Source organism: Lissotriton helveticus, chromosome 8 (assembly GCF_964261635.1).
Source record: "Lissotriton helveticus chromosome 8, aLisHel1.1, whole genome shotgun sequence".
Classification (NCBI taxonomy): Eukaryota; Metazoa; Chordata; class Amphibia; order Caudata; family Salamandridae; genus Lissotriton; species Lissotriton helveticus.
In genome coordinates this window covers 1,042,177,417-1,042,203,985 of record NC_136069.1, presented here as the reverse complement: position 1 = coordinate 1,042,203,985, position 26,569 = coordinate 1,042,177,417, and the positions used below count along the sequence as shown (strand labels likewise).

Below are 26,569 nucleotides of genomic sequence, written 5' to 3'. Positions count from 1 at the left end.
CTATCGGTGTACTTGGAACATATCTTGTTTCTACTCTTTCAGGAAAATCTCTAAAGTTTGATGCTTGTCTTGGCGATTCATTAACTCTTTCTTCTGTCATCGGGGCATTTGGGGTTGTCCATAAAGAACTTGGTTGATATGGGGGTGGTCTCCTATTTAATATTTCTTCTAAAACAGCATACTCTGATTCACTTTCACCATAGCTTTAATTTCCCAATTCTGTATTCTTTTTCTTTTCTGTACTCTTTCGCCCTTTATATTCTTCTACCAATCTGACAGGATACATGCCATCGCACATACTTGCATCCCTCCATCTTCGCATTCTACTCTCATGTGTTTCTCCCCACAAATCTCTGCCTCTACCTCTCGGTCTAAGATGCCTACTCAACCTCTCACTCTCCATTTGATGCATCTCATCTTCCCATTCCACTAATGCTTCAAACTGAGTTGGTCTGGGCCTCGGTTGAAGTTTCATCACTTTGTCTCTCAAATTTCTCAGAATAGCCACATTAAACGATCCTCCTTCTGGAAAAGCTAACACGCCATCATCCTTGGTATAATGTACCCAATTTTCCAACCAAACACACGTATGGTAACCATATTTGCTCAACATATAGGAAGCAAGCGTTTTCGGGTAAAGGAAGTATTTTTCCCTCTCTCGTAACTACCTCTTTGTCTTTTACGAACACGTTTTTCAGCTTTTTAAACCATGAAGATCTCTTCCTGTCATCATCATAATAGTAGTATGACATTTTCGGTAAACTTTCCTGCTTTCAAAAGATCGCGTACTATTCTGTTGTTGATTCAGTAACACCAACCTATCACAGCGCGGTTCGCACTAATGCACCAGTTAGAACACGATACGTCACTATGGTGCTTAACCAATAGCCTTTGCTGTTTTCTGTGATAAACCAATCAACTCCTACTCTGTCTTGGTCACACGGACCAATCCCACCGCGACACTTTTGACGTCACCAGCGCTCCAGCTTCTGCAGCGTCGACTGACCCCTCCTTTACAAGGTTTTTCAAGAAGCCGTATTTACAAGATATTTTACAAAATCAGTTAGTAACTTTACACAAAACTAATCTGTTTCGCTAATAAAGTGATAGAATTTTCAATCACACAAGTATTCTGTAACCGGAGTAGACAACGCGTATCTCCTCAGAACTTTTAGACTCGCCGATAAAGCAGAACTACTGGCTTTACCCTTCTATCAGGCAATAACGATCTCGCTTCTCTAGGAAAGCACATACAGAGATCTTTTTCACCTCCTTAGAGACAGTTCCAGAGTTTCGCTTGAACGCGTATTGCAATATCATTTACACACGTTCATACGGAAAACCCTATTCATATGTACATGAACTCTGTGTTACTAGTAGGCAGCGTGTCCACTAACCCACCACAGAATTCCTCTTTTATTAGCAAAAGAGAGACGCCACTCCCTTTACCCTTCAATCAAGCTCTGATTAAGACCTATTACTCTCACAGCAGTAAGTTTTAGTCGGGAAGCACGGAATGATCCCTATACTTGAAGGCTGAAATTTCATAGACTGTCCTCACTATACATTTATCCTTTCACACCTAAGGTCCCTAAACAGTGATATACGATGATACCACCGCAGTATTCAGCGATACTCCTTTTTTGAAACAGACTAATTCACTGTGCGACTTTACCTTGCCACACTTCCTCCACCTGCAGACGGAGGCACTGGCTTCACCCTACTCAATGAAGCCTTTCCAGGACTACATGTAACGTAATACAAACTCAACAGATGTTAGTCATAATTCTGTACATCAAACTCTATATAGTACTTTACCATAACCCTAGCTAATTTCCTTAGTAACCACTACTCTGCTACCAAGAAATAACTGCTACAGCGCGGCTCCAGAAATCATTTCTAATCAATACTCACCATTTACCTGAAACCTTAAAACACACAAATCATGCATCAGTGGGGCCCATAACACTGCGCATTTACCCTGTTCCCTTACACTTGGCTTCAAGGCTCTGGTGAATCACACTGGAGAAATGCTGTAACATTTGGTGGAGCGTCTAAACCTATTTAACTAATTATTATTTACACCTGCAGATTATTTACACTTTACCATGGTTTTATTCAGGCATTTAATTATTCAGGCACACCACCATAGTGGCAATGGATCTACTAGAATGAAAATTAGGCGTAGGAAGAATTAAAGACCAGCTTTTACTTCTTCATTTATCTAATTTTTATTCAAAACAAAACTTTATCATGTCTGACATTTATGCATTAGTAAATCTTTATTCAGTAAAATCTTAAACTTTATTTCAAAATGATCATTTTTATTTAGAGGTCAAGAAAATCGCTTTATTTTAGAAGACAGTTAAAATTTAGCAAAGAACAGATAGTTCCAAAATCATTCTCTCCTAACATCCCTAACTAACACCCTCATCTTATCCTTCAATCCTGCAAAGCAAACAAGTCAAAATCATAAGTATCTTACATCCAGGAATCGGTCAGCAATCGGGCAGCATCTCCGATGGAAATGGAAAAAGCAACCCCAACTAGACAAAACCAGGGGTTTTTATACCCTAAATCCCTAACCTAATCTATCTAAAATGTAACTACCGTCATTTATTAGGTCTCCTATTGGACAAAATCAGGGTGGGTGAACATCATCTCACCATTACAGCATCATTTTCACAACATGTCAGCAAGAAATAAAGGGTTATTGTTTAAGTAAGTCCGTGGCCTAGACATTTCCTCGTATTCGAAACATCCTCAGATTCTCCCAGGCCCTGAGCATTACATAGTCCATGCTTGGCACCCATCCTAGGTTTCCCGGCTACAGCAGCCTTGAACCTCCTCGAGCACAGGCAGTTCACTCTGACTTGCAGGTTTTGTCGCGCCTGCGCTGTCCAACTCTTGCTCACAGTTTACCCGAGCAGCCATCTTTTTGCATAGGCCTCAGAGGCCACTTTTGGAACTATCGAAAAACAAACACAGATTTATGTTAATTATCGAATTTTAACCCGTTCTGTTTACCTCCCACCATACTAATGTTTCCCATTAGTTGTTACCTAGCAAAAAGCCACATAAATGCGTTTTATACTTACAATTTTGATCACCTTTTAACATAGAAACGTGTACAGTAAGCACATTTAAATTGCGTTTGTTTACACCTAAGCTACACATTAATTCACAACACGATAACATTACATATTAGCTGCATTTATTGCATCATGCAAGCAAAGTTAGTTTTCCCCGTGTGTAATAATAAAAGTAATGTGTGCATTCTACTCTATGGTTGGCTAATTTCACAAAACATGCAATCAGTACTTATTAACATTATGGGACATTAACTTTGCGAGGGGTACACAAAATTTTGCGTTTGCCACCTCGCTCCATCACTACCACTGAGCTAGCCTGAGCTAAAGGACTTTAAACTTAGATAGTCCGCATTTAGTCTTTCATGAGATAATGGTCTGAAGAAGGGGTGTGTATAGGGAGGGAGGAAGGAGTCAGGTCTCTGGTACTTGCACATGTACACACTTGACGAAGGAGTTATTTTGTTACTCCTGTGTTTTAGGATTACACCAACCACAAGTTTGTAAGGTGAATGATCATATCAACTAGAAAGAATGTAAACGCATGCAGCTTTACCTTTTAAAGTCTGAGATTTTTGAAAATGCTGTCACTACTGACTGGTATGATCTGTCTTTTTGTCAGCGGTCAAAAAGACCACACTGAAAACTCAGCTAATCAGAGACGGAGCGGTGCAATTCACAGTAAACATTTTTAGAATTTAAACTTTTCATTCCAGGTCAGATTTAGGTAAAATAGCATCTGACATGGCTCGATGTATTCTCCAATTATACAGTATTGTAGTTCATATATAAACATGAACGAACTAGAATACTGTATAATATGAGAATACTTCTAACTATTCTTTTGTAAGTGAAATATAAATGTCCTTTGGTGGCACTATCACAACTATAACGTTCTTGATTGCCATGCCATAGAACGTAATTACAATATGTGGCAAGCCCCAAAATCAGTGCTCAGCATGTTTTTCATTTCTTGTATCTTTACAGTCCTGCTTCAAAAGATGAATTGGTTTCCATCTCAGAATTTTCACCAATGAATGAAATCCTCCCAACTGCGTCTCTGGAGCTAAACGGAACAAATAATGCCAAGGCCATCGAAGAGCTTTTGGATTTCACAGGTGCAGCCTCCTATCCCAAGATATCCAGAGACGGTATAAGCCTTGACGAATGCAATAGGAATTTGATTGATGGATTTAACAGTCCTGGGCAAGAAACTGCACTGAATACAGTCTATTGAAGAGGAATGTTAAGACCGTGACACAGGTAATGTTTACCTATATTCGAGTATGCCTATGAGAGTACTGTACACCTTTACTAGTTATATTACATTGTATATGAAGACGGTAACGCCCTCTTTACATAAAACTCTATATCAGCATTTTGTGCCATGTACTTTGAAATATACTTCCAATGGATAGGAAAATGTGATCCTTCATTTTAAAGATATCCTCAGGTATAAGACTAGATGTGAAGAACCTTAAGATATAACGGACTGGACTGTAGGATCCCAGTCACTAAACTATTTGGAGTTGTGTCTGTAAATGAAAAGATTGGCCTCTAAAGGCGATTTTAAATATGAGTTCCTATCTTCTTCAGACCTTAGGTGCTTTAATATGGATATCACTGAGATTTTTGAAGACTTGGTCTCTCTTTGTAACTTTAGAGTGTCATTCCTTTATCTTACATCATTGGCCGTGTGTGGTATTTAGGGCAATACCACCACTCACAAACATTTAACTCTTGTTGCAGAATGCAACTTGAACAAATAATGTAATCTTAGCTCTTCACCCAGCACAGATGGGTTCCAGTCCTCCCCGATGAGTAGCCTACTAAACGATCATTTATCAGTTTTATATAACATAATATTGCAGTGATGAGCAATGCATATGCAGTACACATCAGGTGGGGTATGAGACAGCCCTGACAGTCATGACAAGTGATCACATGTGAAATCACATACAAGGTCTGAACGGGTACAAGACAGTTGCTCGTCACTGCGTTCCAAGAGAGCAAATCACTGCACATAAACAATACATCCACATTGTAATGGGCCAAGCAGAGCCTAAGGAGCTATTAGAGCCGTCACCATCCTCATCTTCCACTGTGGAAATAGGATCCAAAAGCTTGTCACTTAGAATCTGCCATACAAGCAGATACTTCCCCACCTTGTCATCGCACCTGCTTAGCCCCATGTGGCGTTTCTCAACTAGCGATCATTCTGCCTCATCCTTGTGATAGTGAGCCATATCTGAGACATGCAGGCACAACTAAGTGATGGCCACCCTATGCTTGGCGAGCACAATCCCAATTGTAAAAATCTAAAAGGCACTCAGGGCATATTTTACCCCTGATAATCTTGGTAGCATAGCCCACAGTCACAAAGAGACCAACCTCTTTGCTCTTCATGCTATTGCACAGCAAATCAAATAGACTAAGGGCCATATGTACAAAAAGTAGGAATTACGATTTCTTAATTGCAGTTTGTACAGATTCGCAATTGGGAAATCGCAATTCCAAACGTAAGAAAATGTGCAGCTTCAGATACTGATTCCTAACGTGGTCACAAATAGACCAACGTCATGAATATTAATGAGGTAGTTCGCAATTTGTGACCCATTAGAAATCGCAACCATCACAGGGATTGTGGTCTGCTGGGATCAGAAGACCACCGTGTCTGCGATTGCTTTTTGATAAAACATTTTAGCTTTACTTCGTGACTTTGTTCCTGTCTGTCTTGCCGTTCGTGAGGCAACTTTGAGAAAGGGGAAATCATCTGCTTGGATTTACTCACGCTGACAGAACAGGGGCCGGGACTGCGAGACCCAGGGTTCCGCGCAGGACCAACGAAGCGCACCTGGTGTCTCTTCCCGCCCCTTGCTCCTCCCTGTTACACTGCCTACAAACAGCTCGCGGCCCCCGCTTCGCGGGAGTGGCTCGCAGCTGTTAGCTTTACTTCGTGACTTTGTTCCTGTCTGTCTTGCCGTTCGTGAGGCAACTTTGAGAAAGGGGAAATCATCTGCTTGGATTTACTCACGCTGACAGAACAGGGGCCGGGACTGCGAGACCCAGGGTTCCGCGCAGGACCAACGAAGCTCACCTGGTGTCTCTTCCCGCCCCTTACTCCTCCTATAAAGACACGCCCCCAACGCTAAGCGGGACGCGTGCGGGACGCCGGACGAAGCCCGGACAAAGGGCGGACAGTCTTAGACAGTCCGAGACTGGCAGAGACTGGACTGGGCACGCCATACTGCCCGTACTGGCAATAAGATACCTGGCTAAAGTAAGATTACCTGCGCCTTGTTATAACTACATTGTAACCTTCCACTGCTCCCCTTCCTCTTTCAGCGCTCAACCCATCTGTAATTGTACAGTTTAAAAACTTGTGTTCCAACTAACTCTATTTAGGATGCCAAAAAGGATTCCTGCTGTTGCGGCAAACACTATGGATAATTACATGGTACATGTAGTAACTAAGATCAATAGTGAAAGAAGACAGTCGCTGGGACTAAGTCAATCCCCCATTCTTCACCCTATGAGCCCACCACCAAACTCCCCTTGGGTAGATATATCATCTCAGGATGTTGGAAACAAAATCCCAGACACTGAGATACATGATAGCGAGACTCCTAATCACAGTGCACTCTTAGAGTCCGATCAAGATATAGATCATGTTACTGATATTGAGTCCCAGCCTGACGATACTGTACAGGGTTCCCCCATACACGTGGACATACAGGCGGATAGTGCAGCTGAAGATCCCCCAGTTCTTGTGCCTGCTACACGGGCGATTAGAAAATGCAGAAAGGCACAGACAAATCGTGGAGGGAGAAAAAGGGTTGCAACACCACCAAAAATTAGGGACAAAAGCAAGGGGCAAGGGGTCGAGAGCGATAAAAAAAACGTGGGCGATGAATTATTAAGCAGGATAGCGGATATGTTTGACAGTAAGCTTAAGACTTTTATTAAACCGGTGGTGGCTAAACTAGACAAGCTCTTTGCCGAAGTAAAGAAACTAGGCACGGCTCAGAAAACGATAACGGATGAGGTGACAAACCTATCAACTATAGTCACTAATCTAGCTATCACAACCAAAGAGCTTAACACGAGTGGGATAGAGGGAGGTGCAAATGTAGCACAGACCAATTCACCTGGACACATATCAGTAACACACAATAATCTTTTACCGTTAAGAGAAGTTCCACCTCCTAAACCATCTGAACTGACTCCATTACACTCAGAAAACGATTCATTACATTTCATAGAAGATGCCTCTCCCCTAGTATTGGTACTCGCAAATGTCCCACCTTTGGTTACTGGCCAAATAGAATCTTCCACATCATTGACAAGTAAGGCCCTGCATTGGCTGTCTGGTAATATGCAGATGGCCCCTCGAGGAAATCACCAGTTAGCAGGAGAGGTTAGGTCAGCCAGAAGGGTACCTTGGATAGGACAAAACCCAAAAAAGTTTACTGGCGACTGTATAGTCTTAAACTTTATGAATTCAGCAACACTACCTAACATCCTATCAAACATACTTCCCCCCCAACGCAGGAGAGGCACCATCGTCCCACTTACTTTAGAATTCTTTGGCAAGAAACAGCGTAGCATGACCTATCCTAAGACAACCCATCCCTCCATAAGGTCAGCCTGGAATGGAACATCAAACGGATGGGGCATAGGTGCACCTGCTAATAATTGGGGGTGCAGTCTAGATAGGTGGGAAGGGCCACAACAGATATACCAACACGAACATCAATACCCTACCCATTTTAACAACCAGTATAACATCCCTATTTCCAACAGGTTTGACGCCTTTTATGGACAGGGCGGGATGGAAGGGGTTGAATGACTATCTTATACATTCCTTTCTTCCGCTCATAGTAACTGTACACAACAAGGTGTAGAATTAGGGCATGAGGATAACATAACTGTGATGCACGGATCAAACCACGAGTTGACTGCTTTGCCAGCCCAGATAAATCAACTTATCAATTTATCAGATATGTATTATCCAGCCTCTATACATGAAGACACAATACATAATTCTGTGGCATAACAGGCAGATAGACGAACAAGCCAAATGCATGTTACCTCATCTGAAAAGGCTGATACAGACGCAGATACCAAAACTTTGTTTATCATCACCCTGTATTGAAAGTTTAATATCATGGAATATAGCAGGGCTTTGTGATAAATTTAATGATATTGGTTGGCTGTCTCTAGTCAAACAATATGCGGTAATATGTCTCCAGGAAACATGGCTGGTGGGAAAAAATGTACATATCGAGGGTTTTCAGAGTTTCTTCATCCCAGCAGAACCCTCAGTCAGCGGTAGAGCAAAAGGGGGCCTGGCAATCTATGTTAACCTGGCTCTTACATGCTCTAAAGCTGAGTACCATTCTGGTAATCGAAACATTCAGGTTTTAGAGCTAAAGAGGGGCAAAACTACTTTCACCCTGATCAACTTTTATAATGCAATTAATCAGACAGGTGACTGTAATATACAGCCTTTATGTGACTTTTTGAGAGAAAATGTTGAGAGATTGCCCCGCAAATTGCTGCTCGCAGGTGATTTTAACACACACCCATGTGGAAACCCCGGAGTGACTGTCATTAACCAACTAGGATGTAACAGCCTGGAAGGTTTCCACTTTGATCACTCGCGGCGTGGAACAGTCTTAAATACACTAATGGATGAAAATAATCTAATTACAGCAATGTCTACGGTGGCGGACCAAACTCTTTTTCCCATTCCCACGTTTAAAGGCCACACTACTGGATCATACATAGACCATATTTTATTATCTGCTGACCTTGCCAATACTGTTCTGGACTTCTACATTCAAATGAGTATTTATAGTGATCACAATCCTATATGTATCAAAATGGGTGGGGGAATTTTTGAACAGCGAAAGCTACGAGTGGATCGTGGGTCCACAAAATGTATAAATGGGAAGCGTCGCCTAAAATGGTCAATGGTGAACCATGAAAATCTGTATAATTCTATTAATAACTCATGCAGTTCTGAACTTTTGCTATGTACATCACCCGAATCAACATCGCAACAAATCTTGGCATCCTTTGAGGGCGTCGCACAAATAGTAGGATCGATGTTAACGGTGACAGCTAAAGGGAATGCAAGTAGTAACCCAAAATGGTTTGATAATGCTTGCTCCAAGGCCAGCCGCGAGCTCAAGTTAGCACTGAAAATCAAACCTAGAGACCCGGTGCATATTAAGGTTATGCGTGCTAGGTACAAAAAGTTCCTTGCTAATCGTAAGAGAGAAGTAAAGAAAAATGTATGGGAGTCTCTTTCAGATCCTGAAATATTGAGAAACAGCGCCAAGTTTTGGGATATTATAAATAAACCCTTATTTGATAATTCAAACAATTCTACCATGGGTACAAATATCCCAGAGGAAGAGTGGGTTAACCATTTTAGTTCTATTTTTAAAAGTAACGAGTTACAGGCAGAATGTATCCCGGTTGAACCTAAGGAGAAATTAGTGCTCTTCTCAATAAACGTGGTTGAAAAGGGAATTGAAGGGCTGACTAGTAACAAGGCTCCAGGACCGGATGGTCTCCCACCGGACCTCTTTAAATCCTGCAGATCACTATGGGCACCAGTCCTCACCGCAGTACTTAATGCGGCTGTGGTTTCCTGTTGCCCAAAGTCTTGGGGGGTATCCACTATCGTACCCGTGTTCAAGAAAGGAGACCGTAATAGCCCCCTCAGCTACAGACCAATATCGCTAATCAATTCTGTTGTCAAAGTAGTAGGGGGTGTAATTTTAAATAGACTGGTCGCATGGGCAGATGAAAATAAAGTAATATCCCCAATCCAATACGGATTCAGGCCCGGTCACACTACAATTACCCAGTGTTTGAACTTGTACCTAATTATAGGGAAGTACACCAAGGCCCGACAGGGTACAATTCACATGGCGTTCATGGATCTTTCGTCGGCCTTTGACTGTGTGAGCCGTAGAAAGCTCTGGAACGCCATGATGAAAATGGGTGTAGAGCAGAATCTAATTAATTTACTAGCAGATATGCATTCTGACACAAGGGCAAACGTCCGGTACACACAGGATTTAAATGTGACAAAAGATTTTGGTGTGCACCGGGGCGTCCGACAAGGGTGCATTTAAGCCCCGTTCCTTTTTAACCTATATATAAACGATTTGGAAGAGCATCTTTTAAGTACAGGAGCTGATTACCCTTACATTGGACGTAAAGGACTGCCAGTTCTGCTTTATGCGGATGACGCAGTCCTTTTGTCCAGAACTGCCAACGTTCTTCAAACACTATTAAACTCCTTTTTTACATTCATGAAATCTCGAGATTTGAGTATAAATAACTCTAAATCTTTCATAATGAAGGTTGGACAAGGCAACAAAAAGCCAAATCGCTTAAATGTTAATGGGGTTACAATCCCCACAACTAAAACATTCTCCTATCTAGGAGTCCTGTTCGATCACCAACTGAACTGGGGACCCATAGTACAGAAAAAAGGGAGAGGTAATTAGGGCAAATGCTGCAATACTTAATTTTGCTAGAAAAATGGGCAACAGCCCAGTGGCTGCATTACTCCAACTTTACCAGTGTTGCTACTGCATGCTATGGCAGTGAGATATGGGGATATGTCCCACTAGGATCCCTGGAGATAGTAGAAAATAACTTTCTCGAACAGATACTAAGGGTCCCTGGCGGAACAGCAAACTTCTCCGTACATGAAGAGCTAGGTGTACCATTTCTATGTGACAAAATAGCAGCAAAACCCCTAGTATGTTGGCTAAACTGTTGGATAAACAACGATGTCCCTCTTACCCAGCTAATACTGAGGGAAGCGTTAACATGGGAAAACAGGCTTAAGGTTCCTTGGATAAAGTATCTAAGCAACTGTTTCAGGGAAATTGGGCGCCCCGAACTCTTCTTAAACCCAAAATCCATTACGAAATTGGATGTTATTCTTGTGAAGAAGGCTTTTATTTCCTCTAGGTACTTAGACAGGGAGGCCGGTGAAATAAGGAAAGGAAGTGTACGTAAACATGTGCTATTAAAAACAACCCTGCTCATGGAACCGTACTTGTCATGGCCAATGACAAGCTATGATTGCTTCCTGCTGACAAGATTTAGGCTGGCTTTATTTCATTTATTGCTGGCCGTGCCAAAGGGTGCCCACCGTGGACAAGTGTTGCCAGCTTGCGGCTGCGACGAAAAGTCTCCGCAAGACCTGGCACACTTTTTATTCTTTTGTCCATTTTACATTATACCACAGAGGTTATATTTAAAACCCTGTCTTAAAAAAACTGAATTTTTCTCAATTTAGACCAGCACTTTGTTATCTTCAGATGTTCGGCTGGGATTGTACCTTATTTGTGTGTAGTTTTTTAAAACTAGCACTCAAATTTAGGAAAAGTATGGAAGGCTAACTGTGCTTGTAACAGACATATTTTAGAAAAATATTAATTCTCTTATGTCTGCCGAATAACCCTTTTTAACATTTGAGCGTACATCTTGCCTGTAACTTTTTTGTAATCATTTATAATCAATTTAACCAAGTCATTTTTAACTTTTTTATGTAAATATGAATCAATATACGTTTTGTGTGTAATGCTTTTATGGTTGTTATTTTAAATAACCGAATAAAGGTATTTGACTTGACTTTGATAAAACATTTGTTTTTTAATGCAGCCCATTTTCCGTAAAGGAAAACGGGATGCGTTTAAAAAAATATACTAAAACATTTGTTTCATTTTTTAAGAACAGGCAGAGGTCCTTTGGACCACTGCCTGGTTTTTAAAAATGTTTGTTTTAGCGTTATCAAAAGGGAAGTGGCTTCCCCATGGGGCGAGGCACTCGACAGGGGTGCCCCCTTTCGCCGTACCTACTCGCTCTAGCTATGGAACCGCTGGCAGCGTGGGTTCGGATAGATGCGCAAATGAGGGGCTTTGAGTGGGAGGCAGGACCATCAGACAGAATTGCACTGTATGCTGATGACGTCCTATTTTTCCTCACAGATGTGAATAGATTGGGGCTCAGAGTGTTGGATATCATGAGACTATTTGGTGAGGTGTCGGGATTGTATTTGAACCCGCGTAAATCTACCCTTTGGGTGCTAGGAGACCGTGGGGGGATTGGACCGTGGGCATCTATACTGCAGGAAGCGACTGGTGGCCTTAAATACTTGGGGGTGTTTTTCACAGCCTCGCCCGCTATTGCGTGGGAACGCAATATAGTACCTGTCTGGGACCGAGTGCAGGTGGAGATGAAGTCTTGGTCGCGTATGCCCCTCAATCTTTACGGTAGGTCAGCTATCTTCAAGATGGTTGCCCTCCCGCGCCTTTTGTGCCAGCTACAGAATCACTTATTTCCGATCTCGCCGCAGTGGTTCAGACAAGTCAATTCGGCTCTGGGGCAGTTCCTGTGGGCGGGGGGGGGGGCGGTGCGAGTGGCCTTGCGCACCTGCTTTTTGTCCACGTACTGCGGCGGACTGGCGACGTCGTATATTCTGTCCTATTACCAGGCGTCCCACCTTCTGGTTCTGAATGAATGGTGGTATGGGGACAAGGGAGACCCAGCCTATGCCCTTGAGCGATACCTAATGGACCCGGAGACGCTACACACTATTTTATACTCGGCACGGTTGAGGAAGGCGCTACCCAGGGCCACCCAAGTGATCTTTCAGATCTGGAGACAGTCGCTGTGTCGTATGGGATGGTGGGGCAGGCTTACGGGGGAGATCCTGCTCTGGCACAATGGGCGGCTGCCGGAGCTGGCATCGCTGCAGGGCTTTCGCGGCTGGGATTCTATAGGAATTTCCACGCTAGGACACGTTCTGAAGGGCACGTCACTTAAATCCTTTCAGGAGCTCAGCGAAGAATTCTGTATGCCCCGCACGCAGTTTTTTAGATATTTGCAATTCCGTCATGCCCTCGCGCCAGCATTGGAGGGACTGGACTCTTTGCCTGAATTTAGCCCGATAGAGGCGAAGGTGTTCATGGGGGACCTGGAGGAAAAGAAAGTATCCCGAATCTACCAAACATTAGTCACGCATTGTTCATCCTCTCTCCAGACACTGCGGGACACCTGGGTGAAGGATGTGGGGGAGCTAGAGGAGGAAGATTGGAGAGAAGCCCTCGAGTCCCCTAGAGGAGCGGCCATAGCAGTGCGTCTGAGATTCATTCAGTTTAAATATCTGCACAGGGCCTATTACACCAGGGAGAGACTGTTGCGGGCTGGTTTGATTGAATCCCCAATATGCTTGAGATGTGGACATGAAGTGGGCACGTTCCTACAAACGGTGTGGGACTGTGGTAGCTTGACAAGATTCTGGACTGGGGTGTGGGACTGCTTGTCTGAAGTGTTCGGCTGGGACCTCCCTCGCACCCCCAAACTAGGGCTTCTTCACGTCCTTGAAGGCGGTGGTGGCAATATGTATAAGCGACACCTACTCCTGCTGGGTCTTGCAGTCGCAAAGAGGGATGTGGCTCAGGCATGGAAAGACCCTCGGGCTCCCAAAGTGGTAGTGTGGAAAAAAGGCCTCGATTTTTGCATGGGGTTAGAGAAACCAGTTTTTGAGGCCAGGGGCTGCCCCAGGAAACATTATAAAATATGGAAAAGATGGGCAGATTACAGAGGACTCTGGCTGGAACCGCCAGCATTGCTAGGAGGCGCAGAAGGGCAGAGGTGATGGGGATATGGGGGCGAACGGATACACACTGCTATATATATGCAATTCTTTTTCACAGGAATAAAGAGACATTGTGCTGGGGGGGGGGGCCTGGGCTAAGGGCTGGGGGGAGGCCGGGGGGTGGGGAGTTGGGGGTTTTTGTTCTCAGAAATTATGTAGATCGCTGGTTATGTTGTGATACGCATGTGGCAGTTCCTCCGGGGTACAGAGTGCTGTGTCTTATGTACGATCTATCATTCCAAAATAAAAACAAAGTTTAAAAAAAAAAAGGGAAGGGTTCCTGTGGGGACCAATTCCCATGTGCAAATATTTAACCCCAGCTTTAAGATGTTCTTAAAAAATGAATGTTTTTCGCACCATAATTGGTCACAAAACATTCACACATAGCACTGAAATTAGTTATTTGGAAGAGACGCCTTAAACACGCCCCTTCCAAATAACGACTAGCTAAACACGCCCCTTCCAAATAACGACTAGCTCAACACAAATTGCAAATCAGTAAGATGTTACTTAATCCCAATATGTGTTTGGTACATATGAAGAAACATTTTTGCGGTCGGAATTGACTCATTTATGCAAATCAAGCTGTTTCAGGCCACAAAAAATACTTTTGTAGGGGGAAGGAGCTACGCTAGAAACGAAGATGGCCGCATAAGCTCCCGGCTCCGCCGACCTCCACCAGTTGCTCACAAATCCTGATGATTATCCTGATTTCTCACCGGACTCCCGTGCAGCTGAAGTGTTCCTGACTCTAAAGGTGCACTCTCGGAATTTCCAGCTGCTTGGATGACGAAGATACGCCGTGTTCCATTCTCGGCCTAACCCGGAGTTGAAGCCGGGGCCTCGATTTCTAACTCAGCCGGGTTTGAGTTGAATAACATCGGCCGCGGGAAGTGGGTGGCGTCCGGTCTCCCGAAGAGGAGTGGTTCTTGTCCGTTTTGGATGGTGGTTCGGTGGCAGCTTTATCTCGCAGCTACGGCGGCTTGGCGCATCGATTGCTGTGGTCGGGGATCCGCTGCCCGGAGGCCCCGTTGAGCTCCCGGGGTCGATGGGCTTGGTTCCTCGCTGGCGGCGACGGTGTTGAAATCGCGCTTTTGGAAGTGCCCACAGTGGTCATCGGCTTTGCCTGTGCCTGGTGCCACGGAGTAGTCGACCTCCGGGGTTCAGAGACCTGCTCGGTCGCTTCGTGAGGGGCGTTGTAGCGGGTGGAATGTACACCGTCGCTGCATACTGTAATGGCCGCCATTGGGGAGCTCCATTCACAAGTCACCGCCATCGTCCAGAGGATGGTCGTAACGGCTGATATCATCTGCCGGAGACCGGACTCCGACCCTCTGTTGGTTCTGGAACAGCGGAGCAAGCTCCGACTGCTACAGAGGGCCCCGTGCTGAAGTCAGACTTTGTATTCTTCTTCGACTCTCGAACGGCAGCAAGCGAGCCTGAGACTATCAAAGGTGCATCCTGCCCTACGCCGATACCGCCCAAGATGGATATGGACAATCTTATATCTCTGAGTGAGTTCTCCAGTGACTGTCGGATTGATACCTCGCCCTTTTTCTCCCAGATGGTTCAAATACGCTCTGGCGCCCTAATTCTGGTGGGCAGTGAACTCCGTTTGACTTTTGGATTTTGTGTACCGCTATCCTGGTTTAAATCCTTCCGTACTGACTTTGAACTTTTTCTATATTTTGATTCTCCTATTGAGATGGCGGTTCGAATGGACAGGGCTCGCATGAAGAATCGTAGCGGACAGGGTTGACTTTTACTGGATGGGTTTGATAAATGACTTCATTTGACACGGGATTTGTACCTCATAATTGCGCGGGAGTGGGGTGGTTCTTACAAGCTTTCCCCCGTTAGATTTTACTTGTCGCATTCTATTATTCTGGAGATGTTTGGGGTGGATTGCTGCTGGCGGGGGGTAAGGGAGACCGGGGGCCTGTTTGATATTTCCTCCTCCACTCTTTTTTCCTACTTTTAGGTTTAGTTCCGGGGCGACAGGCACGCTGCTAGTGGGTATGGGCCGTAGCCATTGCAGGGGTGCAGGGTGGGGGGAATGGGGAGGGGTTTGTTCTTTTACCTTTGTTTAGTTCTATGGCCTTTTTTCTCTTTCCTTTCTTCTTTCACAAGAGATGGGTCGCTTATTCTGTATCGATTTCTTACGTAGCCGAGTGTCTAATTTGGTCTTCACTATCCTGAATCGTGGGTGGGTGAACCTTGCAGGCTGTTGTTTTGTCAGATTGCTGATCGTTTCTCCTCTTAATGTATGTGTCGTTGCCAAAGCTACATACTTCTGTGAATTGATTTTCTGCATTGGTCTACTCGCTCACCTATCGCTATATCATATTTTGTGCATGACACCCGATTTATGTAAATTCTCTTGTCTTCTTCAATAAAAACCTTAAAAAAAAAAATAATAATACTTTTGTACATATGGACCCAAGTACTTTGGGCAGCCTTAGTCCGAGTCTTTGGTGCTTGTAATACATACTTTATTTAGCTCTAAGACTTTTCGGTGCAGGGCAGTCACTAAAGCAAACTTTACATCAGTGTCTGCCCTTCAGTGAAATTTAGAACTTACTGCTGTGTTCCAGGCATGTGTGCTGCAGATACACATGCTTTGCATACTCCTGCCATCTAGTGTAGGGTCCATATGTTTGCAAGTTGTTTTTCATCAAAGAAGTCTTTTACAGTCAAGAGGTAAGGTGACTCCTCCTTTCGGTAATAGTGCGCATGGGCATCGACACCATTGTTAGATTGTTCCGCCATCGGGATTGGACGTGTATTGCTGTGCTCCGAGTCGAAACCGTCCTTCGGGTTCCCCTTGGTGCGCAATTCCCTGTACCCTCGATGATATTGTTATCATTCGCATTTCCCTCTCTCCACATATCGATTCGATCAGGAAAGTTTCTATCTTCGTTTCAAAACATCGTGGGCGGCCTTTGGGCCTAGCCGCGTCGTTCCAGCCTTCTGCCGATGGAACGGACTCTGTTTCAGTTCTGTCCTCGGTGCCACTCGAGGTACCATCGCACCAACCTACACCAAGTCTGTAACTTGTGCCTCTCACCGGAGCGCAAGGAAGATTGTGAGGCCTCTCAGTCGTTCCGATTGAAAAAGACTTCAGGATTATCTGTCTCCATGACGAGAAATGCAGAGACAAAGCATTCAACATACTCGGGACATCTACGGAGAAGAATCACGAAGAAGCAACAGCTGCGGAAGAAGAATCCGATTCCGACTTGAAATCTAATTGGAGTCCGAAGACGTCCCAATGGGACAGGATGCTGTGAGTATAAAAGCCCCCTTACCCCATAAACTTTCTTCCACTAAACATAAGGCTTCAGCACCACCTCTGCCTTGGGGCCTTGGTTGGCACCGAGATATTTCCTCCGCCCCTCCCTCGGGCCCGGCACCAAAACATATAGTCAATCCTTCTGGCTCGGGGTCGAGACAAATCGTCTTCGGATCCAAAGCATTCCACTCCGAAAGACAAATCTGGTTCGGAGCCGAAATCTTCCACTTCGAGGGATAAAAAGGACAAGTCTGGTTCAGCACCAACATTTTTGGAGCCAAAATCGAAAGATCTCCCAGATCCCCTAGAACCGATCTTTGATGTCACCAAAGAAAGATTAGACCTGAAACAGAAAAATCTATACATCAACCCAGATACTGGACACATTTTAGCTAAAACACCTTCAAAAAGGAAAGTTAGTTCAGAGAACACTAGGTATAAGAGAGGATGCAACCTTACGGCCAGAGCGGTTGACCTCGAAGCTTGGAAACTGGGTTCGAGTCTCGGCAACGGCACTCAACATCCTGTGACTCTGGGCAAATTACTTAGTCTCCCCGTGCCTAACAAAAAATGAATGTGTCCATCTGTAAGGAAACTGGTGCTCATGTAAAGCGCTCTGATACCCGATGTCTCGGGTCTAGTTCACGCTATATAAAACACTAAAAATGAATAAATAAATTATTAAGAGTCCTCTTGAAAAGAAGGACATTGCTACAAGTCCTATCCACTCTACTTTGCCATCCCCTCCACCTCCACCATCTTCACCATTACCACAACTGCCAGCTTCAGATCCACTACACATAACACCACAGGGGTCTCTTCATACACAGCCTATTTAGGACATGAAGATGGTGACCATGTTCCTTTACCTACAGATTCATGGGACAATTATAATATTAATCCACCCATGGATAATGACCCAGGTTTGTACCCTGCAAGACTATCACCTCCAAATGATAATGTTTTGTATCAAGAGCTGATTTCAGGGCAGCAGCTTATCATGGAGTGAAACTGCACAAAGAGGCTTTAGACTACGACTTTTTATTTGAGACAATAGGGTCTTCACATAGGACTAGTCAGTCTCCCTATGTTGAAAGGCATGATGAGGCATGCAGATGAGATTTTTTTTAAGGACCCTGTTCGTGCCCATATTTTAACACCCAGGGTTGACGAGAAATACAAACCATCACCATCTGATCCTGTTTTCATTAAAGGACAGCTACCCTTAGACTCACTGATAGTTTCAAATGCTTGCAAAAGAGCAAATTCAGAGACCACTGAAGATGCACTTCCCACGGATAAAGAGTTTTCATTAATTGACACATCCGGTAAAAGAGTGGCTGCTCAAGCCGCCAACCACTGGCACATTGCCAACACGCGTGGTCTACTAGCTAGGTAAAACAGCGCACACTGGGAGAGATGGAAGGCCTACTTCAATACCTCCCAGAAGAGCACAAGAAAAAGGCTCAAGAGCTTGTCCAAGAGGGAAAACTTATATCTAATTCTTCTAATAGATTTGCTTTAGACGCTGCTGACACTGTAGCCAGAGAACTTAACACCAGCAGTCTTTTACGTCAACATGCCTGACTTAGGACGCCAGGTTTTAAACCAGAAGTCCAGCAACCTATTTTAAACCCCCCCCCCTTTGACAAGAAACATATTTTTAGGCCTCAAGTTGATGAGGCTTTAGAAAAGATGAAAAAAGACACTTTTACAGAGGAGGGTACAGAGGAAACAATTTTAAAGGTAGGGGTAAGAGCACGCCAACTCGTAACTCCCCTTCCCCCAATAACCGTGACTTGACTACACTTCCCCCCGATCATTTAACATCTGTCGGGGAAGACTTCAACAATTCCTCCCCATTTGGAAATCCAGAACCTCACACAAATGGGTACTAGACATTATCCAACATGGTTATTGCCTGGAGCTCACCAGCAGTCCTCCCAATATTTCACCTCACACTCACAAACTCAGCAGAGCACCTGCTGATACTCAAACAAGGGGTACAAGCCCTTTTAGCAAAAGGAGCCATAGAACCAGTTCCATTACTGTACCAAGGTTCAGGGGTTTACTCTCTGTACTTTCTAACCCCCAAAAAGAACGGCTCTTTAATACCAATTTTGGATCTAAGGATGTTAAATCTTACATACCATCAGAACATTTCCACATGGTCACGCTTCAACAAGTACTTCCACTTCTACAGCACAGCGATTTTATGACCACGCTGGACTTAAGACGCATACTTCCACATTCCGGCTCACCTAGTACATCGCAAATACCTCAGATTTGCGATAGCGGGAAAACACTATCCGTTCAAAGTACTCCCATTCAGAGTAACTACTGCTCCCATTCACAAAATGTCTAGCAGTAGAAGCAACACTTCTCAGAAGACAACAAATTCATGTCTTCCCATACCTAGTTGACTGGCTCATCAAATCCAGCACACACCAAAAGTGTTTACAAGACACTCAGACTACATTACACCTACTCCACCAATTTAGTTTCACGGTCAATGTGCAAACGTCTCATCTTCAGCCTTCACAAATACAATCCTATCTGAAAGCGGCTATAAACACTTGCACAGCTCTAGCCTCTCCCAATGCAGCCAGAATTCGAAATATTCAGACTTTGCTACTACAGTTTCAGACCAATCAACACTTAGCAGTAAAGACTTTCATGCAACTGTTAGGAATGATGGCATCATGCATTGCAATAGTGCCTCATGCAAGGTTACACATATGTCCTCTACAAGAGTGCTTAGCACGTCAGTAGAATCAGTCTCAGGGTCAATTGACCAATCTAGTGTTGGTAGACAGCTGCACCATTTGCTCTCTGCAGTGGTGGAACACACAAAACTTATCAAAAGGGTGGCCCTTCATCAACCCTGTTCCACAGATTGTGCAAATAGCAGGCGCATCTCTCACTGGTTGGGAGTATCCATCTCCACAATTTCACAATTCGAGGTCTGTGGGACAACAAGCACAAAAATATTCACATCAACTATCTAGAGCTTCTAGCTGTGTATCTAGCACTGAAAGCTTTTCATTCTCACCTCATAGGGAAAGTTGTCCTAGTCCGCACGGACAATATGACAGCTATGTACTATGTACAAAAACCGGGGGGGGAGACACCCTCTCTGCATCTGTCACACCTCTCAGACCATTTGGCGTTGGGCAATCCAGCATTGAATTCATCTTCTGGCACAGCACCTCCCAGGAGCAAACAATCAAATTGCCGACCTCCTCAGCAGAAGGTGGCAACAAATACACAAGTTGGAACTTCATCCCCGAGTTCTCCTTCCATACTTTCAAGAATGAATAATTCCACAAATAGATCTGGTCGACACAGTGGACAACTCAAAATCCCTAAACTTCACCTCCAGGTTTCCACCCCCTCTAGCCACAGGCAATGCTCTATAGATGAATTGGTCAGGGACATTTGCCTGCGCTTTTTCGCCTCTCCCTCTCCATCCATTTCTGGTTCGGAAGCTCAGGCAAACATCCCTTACACTGATTCTAGTGGCTCCCACCTAGGCCAGTTAACCATGGTTCACAACACTCTTGGAACTGTCAGTAGTTCCACATCAAAAGCTGCATCTCAGTTCCAGCCTTCTCACTCAGAACCATGGAGGAGTCAGACACCCAACCCCCAAGGAGCTCAATCTACCGATTTGGCTCCTGAAGTATAGTGTTTGGATACTTAAACTTGCCGCCAGTTTGTTTGACTATTCTCAAAGAAGCAAGAAAGGCTACCACAAGAGCATGTTATGCAGCAAAATAGAAAAGATGTGTTGTATATTGTAATAACAATATTGATTGACCAGTTGCCTCTATTCAAACTATAATTGGTTATCTTTTCCATCTACAGCGTACTAGTCTAGCCTACACTTCTGTTTGATTGCATCTAGCGGCAGTAGCCGCATATTTGTAAAACAGACAACCTCTATCTTTGTTGAAAGTTCCAGTCATTAAAGCCTTTATGGAGTACCTTAAGAGTAATTCCACCCGGGGTACCTCCTGCACCAGTCTGGAATCTGAACACTGTGCTTACAAGACTCACCCTTTTAGCAATTGCACAACTGTCTGTTACAGTATCGTTCATGGAAAGTTGCCTTCCTCATTGCTAGGACTACATTGAGGAGGGTTGGTGGGCTACAATCATTAACCTTAGAAGAACCCTTCTTTCAACTTCATAAAGATAGAGTAGTTCTTCGCACCAACCTAAAATTCCTTCTTAAAGTGGTTTCTGCTTTTCATATCAACCAATCAGTTGAGTTACCTGTGTTCTTCCCTCAGCCGGATTCGGTAGCAGAAAGAGCTCTTCACACACTCCATGTCAGAAGAGCATCGTTATACTGTACGGAAAGAACAAAAGATTTTCGCAAGACAAAACAACTGTTTGTTGTATTTGCTATACCTCTAAGAGATAGGCTATCCTATCTCTAAATCTGGTATTTACATGCTATGCTAAAGCTAAAAGAACTTTATCTATACTCCTAGAGCACATTCCACTTGTAAAATAGGAGCGTCTATGGCCTTTTTAGGTAACATCCCTATAGCTGACATTTGTAAGGCAGCAATATGGTCCACACCACACACATTTACCAAGCACTACTGTGTGGATGTGTTGGCACGTCAACAAGCCAATGTAGGGAAAGCAGTGCTCGAGACACTTTTTCAAACAACTGCAACATTTACCGGTTAGCCACCACTTTGTGAAAATACTGCTATATAGTCTATGCAAAGCATGTGTATCTACAGCACACATGCCTCGAACGGATTATGCTACTTACCCAGTAAGCATCTATTCTTGACATGTAGAGTGTAAATGTTCTATGCGCCCTCCCACCACCCCGGGCACCAGTAGGTGTTGCAGTTTTCATTATTCACATTACATACGCATGGTCATCTCTGTACTACACTCACTCACTCCATTCTCATCCTCTTGTGGGAAAACAATCTGGAATCAATGCCCATGCACAATAACACCTAAAGGAGGAGTCCCCTTACCTCGTGACTGGGAAATACTTCTTCGAAGAAAAACAACTTGCAAACATCCGGACCCAACACTAGATAACAGGAGTATGCAAAGCATGTGAATCTACAGCTCCACATGCCAAGAACAAATGCTTACTGGATAAGTAGCATAATCCTTTTTGTGTGTGAAGTCTAGTGTTATGGTTCTCTCCCCCCCAGAATACCTTTGTTTTTAAGTATTTGTTCATAATTATAAACATTAAGCAATAAACAGAAGGTTTTAAAAAATCCCCACACATTTCAAGCGGATAGTACAGCAAACCCATTTGTCATTCATGATTGCTGTGATGACACAAAGTATATCAATACATGTATCTTCATGGTTGAAGATATCCTAGTTAATCTAATCATAATAAAAAAATCCGAGATATAACAGGGGTAGCTGAGCTGTTGGAACATGCTACCCATCATGCAAGGTGTCTATCGGATGCAAAATCCAGCATTTCACGTACCACAGACTACAAATTTAAGCTGCGCTCTTCATATTCCCGGTTTGGTGAACTATCTCTAATGCCACACTCGGCCATTACACATGTATGCAGATCTTGCCTCTAATGATTTCTGTTTGGCCCCTCACTTGCTTTCAAGGACATGTTCATTTATTGGATAGTCCCAGTTTGGGAGATACTGCTATTTTCCACCGCGGCAGTCAGTCAAAACTCAGATAACCTCCTCCCAGAACATCAATCCCACCGACATTTCCACCACCATATGCCAAAATTCCTCCTTACGGCATATGTAGCTGCAATCATCAGGCTGAGGATTAATTACATATAGGCACACCTGTGGGGTTAGTACACCCTATGGATGCATTTATTGTAATTGTATTTTATTTGCATTTATATAGTGCTTACTACCACTGATGTAGTGTACAAGTTCAAATCTGTCATTCTTGGTTACGGTCCTACAGGCAGCCAATAGTATGTCCCAATCTCTATCTGTCAATGGTGAGTGACCCCAGATCTGCATTGACTCTAGCTGTCAATTTTGTGATTGTCCCAGTCTTGGCAGGGGTCTCCTCTTGCATATGGTTGAAACCCTCCCCAGCTGACATATTAGCCCATTCAATTGGTGAATCTTTGTTTTTTTGTTTTAGAATCCTAGCCAAGTCCTAGGAAGCCTGGCTTATTTATCTGCATACTTCAGGAAATTATGCCTCTTGCCCCACATCTGTTGCATTACTCCTCAAACGCTGTCTTCGTTATAGATGTTTATAAGAAAAGTCAAGCATGGTGTCTCGGCCTCCTGCATCAATTGTGTGGGCCTAGGCAAACACAGATGTTTTCTAAAAACTCAGCAATGGATATTATATATATTGAAAGTGTCATACCTCTGTTGTCCATGCCCCCTCTATTGCACATACGTTTTCTTATAGCCAAAGATATACATTCAGCCTTAGCACCCTAGAATAGTATCAACAATAGTGCAGCCGAATGTTTGTATACTCTAGCCGGGATCTTTGTGTGCATACTTTTACAACCATATAAGAACCTTGGTACAATGACCATATTATATAGTGCCATCCTGTCACGCTGGAACATCATAAAAGAGAGCCAGAGTCTACTGAATTTTCCAGTGTACTGGTGGCCAACAGAGCACACTAATCATAAACTCCATTTAGATCATTGCTGATGGGTATACCCACATATGTAAAGGATTCCTCACATACCATTGTAAGCAGGCATTGCAAATTTCTTCCTTTTGGAATGTGTAATGTGGTACAACAAAGACTTTTCCCACCTGGAAACCTGAAGCCTTCTTGCAGTCTTCTATAGTTCTCTACATATGGAGAAACACATCCAGGTATCTCTTGCATATAGAATTAAATCAACAAAATATAAGGATATGATGTGGGTTATGTTGTCAATGGTTCTCCCTCTCTCTAAACATTGCTGCTGCAGCAGCTGCACTACTGGCTCCATTATAAAGGCAATATCAGGGCAACAGTGGACACTCTTGCCTCTTTGATTGTCCCATAAGTCTAATGAAATGAAATACCTGCATTTGTAAAGCGCACAGCTACCTCTGTAGAGGTGTCCCGGTGCTGGGGGCCGTCGGGAAGATTAAGCAAGCTATTGCCAAGAGCCACATGGTGCTGGGCTTACTTGCCGCCGGCACCAGGGATCGAACCGTGAACCCCGTGGTCTGGAGTCAGGCACCCTGGCCGCTTGCCACACCTCTTCTACATTGGTTTTGACACAAGCAGTTGCACCTCAGTTCAGAAGCAGAACCCATGATGTATATCCTGGTGTAGGAAACTGGGTTTGTGTTGCAGCCCACACCACCCTTTTTTATGCCGGTTTTCAAATCTTTCCTTAAAGCAAGGTGATGTCAAATTGTAACACAATTGGCAAAGGACTTTTCATTGCTGTAGGTCCCTAGTAAATGGTACCCCTACTACCTATGGCATATGAACTAAAGCAGGGTCCCTACGGGCTGCCATATATCTTATGCCACCTTAAAGGACGCACACACAAATTCCAGCCATTGCAGGCTGCATGACATTGTGCAAACCATGAGTAAAAGCCTGACATTGCACACTCCTGTGTGCCATGCCAAAGTCACTGCATTTAATATAAGTAAAGCACCCCTACAGCAGGCCTCTGAGCCCTAAGGCAAGTGGCATTATGTTTTACTTGGAGACATATCTACAAGAGCAGATATGCTCCTGTGTTGCCTAACTCTATTACTAGATATTGCAAGTGAACCGGGAACCCATCTTAAGATATGTACTGGGCACTGGTCAAAATGAGTTAGCCAGCTACATAATGGCTTCACTGAAATATATGGTGTTTGGTAACAAACACCTCAGATTAATAAACCTGCACTGAGTCTAGTGATGGATTTATTAATACCTACACCCAGAGAGTACCTTGGAGGTACCCCCTGAACTCTACAAGCCCTTTAGTGTGCTGGCTGACTGGTCCTGTCCAACCTGCAACCACAGAGGAGTTTCTGACCCCCTAGGAGGTGAGAGCCCCGCTCTCAGAGGTTGGAAACAATGCCTGCTCTGGCAGGAGGCACCTACTCCAGCAGGAAGGCTAGGAACTCAGCATATCAAGGCCATAGGCTTCAAAATCTGCAGCCTTTGGCATGCAAGCCTGGCTTTCCCCAGACCGGGAGGATGCTGTCCCTGCCCTGAGGCTCATTTGGCACCAGAACAGGTGGGAAATTAGATTGTCAGGAGGCTTGTCACACTGCCAGGCTGGATATACATTTAGGGTGGGAAACCTGAAGGGAACATGAAAGAGAGAATTCCACCATCGTGAGAATGGTGGACTTAGGAGCTCTGGGACAGGGTGATGCTCACATGCCCATAGGAAGTGATAATCTAGGAGGTGTAGTGACTCCAGGGTTAAATAGCTCATTGGCTACTACCCTTCCTTCCCCTGAACGCCCTTAAATTAAGTATTTGAGTGGCCCCCTGACACCAGGGAATTCGATTCGACCATAAGAAACCAAGGAAGAAAGGAGGACTGAAGAGAGCGAAAACTGAAGACCTGCACCAAAGATTGGCACAAAACCCTGCCAGGCTGCTTGCACTTCGACCATCGCTGGGACTACCTTCGCCAAGAGCTGGACATTTTCCCTCAAACCCTTGGAGGACTGCTCAGCACCTCAGTAACTGGGAAAGATCACTGTTGGAGCAGAGGGTTTGCTTCCCTGCATCTACAGGCACTGAAAAGCATCTGCTCGGTCTATTGTGTTGCCAGCCATCGGGCCCACTGAAGGAATAGCACTACAGGAGAAGGTTGTTGTGCTCCAGGACGTCAGATATGCACCCTCTGCTAAGTTTGGAGACGCCCGGACCCCCAGGAGCCGCATAACACCAATACCTTGAGTACTGGAGCAGTTGCAACAACCGAGGCTTGTTGGTGGTCTATTCCGGACTCCTACTGCACAAAGATGGGCCTGCCGTCAAGATCAATAAGGCCAACAATGAGAGTGCCCTGTTTCCCCTCTTCACCAGGTCATCAAGACACAGAATAAATCTCTGACCCCCGCAACCAGACTCCTCAAAAGCACCCCTGCCTGAGTGCGAGGGATGCGACGGTGCCAACAGAGTCCTCAGAACCTCAAAAAGCTGAGCCCACCCTGGGGGTCGGCCAGACTGGTCTTCCATTAGCCGCCTGCAGCCTCTTTATGCAGTGACTGAAAACTGTGTGACTCTTCAGCAGCGTGACCCCGCTGAACAAAGCACCACTGCACACGAGCCTCCCAGGCTGAGTTTGAGTGGACCGATAATGTTCCAGCGTGCCCAAGACCCTCAAGACTGGAGCCCCCCCTTTGGGTTTAGCCAGACTGGACCTCCGAACCCCGCTTGCAGCCTCTTTTCCACAGGATCGTTTCCCATTGAAGTGAGCAGAGGCACCCAATGCCTAAACACATCTCTGCACCCGGACGCCCTAGTACCGTCCAAGGCGACTTGTTGGTGCTGCCTTGGACCTTGCCCCAT

At 44.5% G+C, this 26,569-nt stretch overlaps 1 protein-coding gene across 5 annotated transcripts in view; it reads left to right on the top strand.

Annotated features, from left to right (window-relative positions):
• MAP7D2 (MAP7 domain containing 2) overlaps positions 1 to 26,569 on the top strand; it is a 507,532-nt gene that overhangs the window by 453,204 nt on the left and 27,759 nt on the right. For all 5 annotated transcript variants that reach the window (XM_078657900.1, XM_078657904.1, XM_078657902.1 and 2 more), the window contains one exon: positions 4,077 to 4,352. In XM_078657900.1, coding sequence (XP_078514026.1) covers positions 4,077 to 4,326 — 250 coding nt within the window. In that variant the 3' untranslated portion in view covers positions 4,327 to 4,352. The remainder of the gene's footprint in view (positions 1 to 4,076; positions 4,353 to 26,569) is intronic.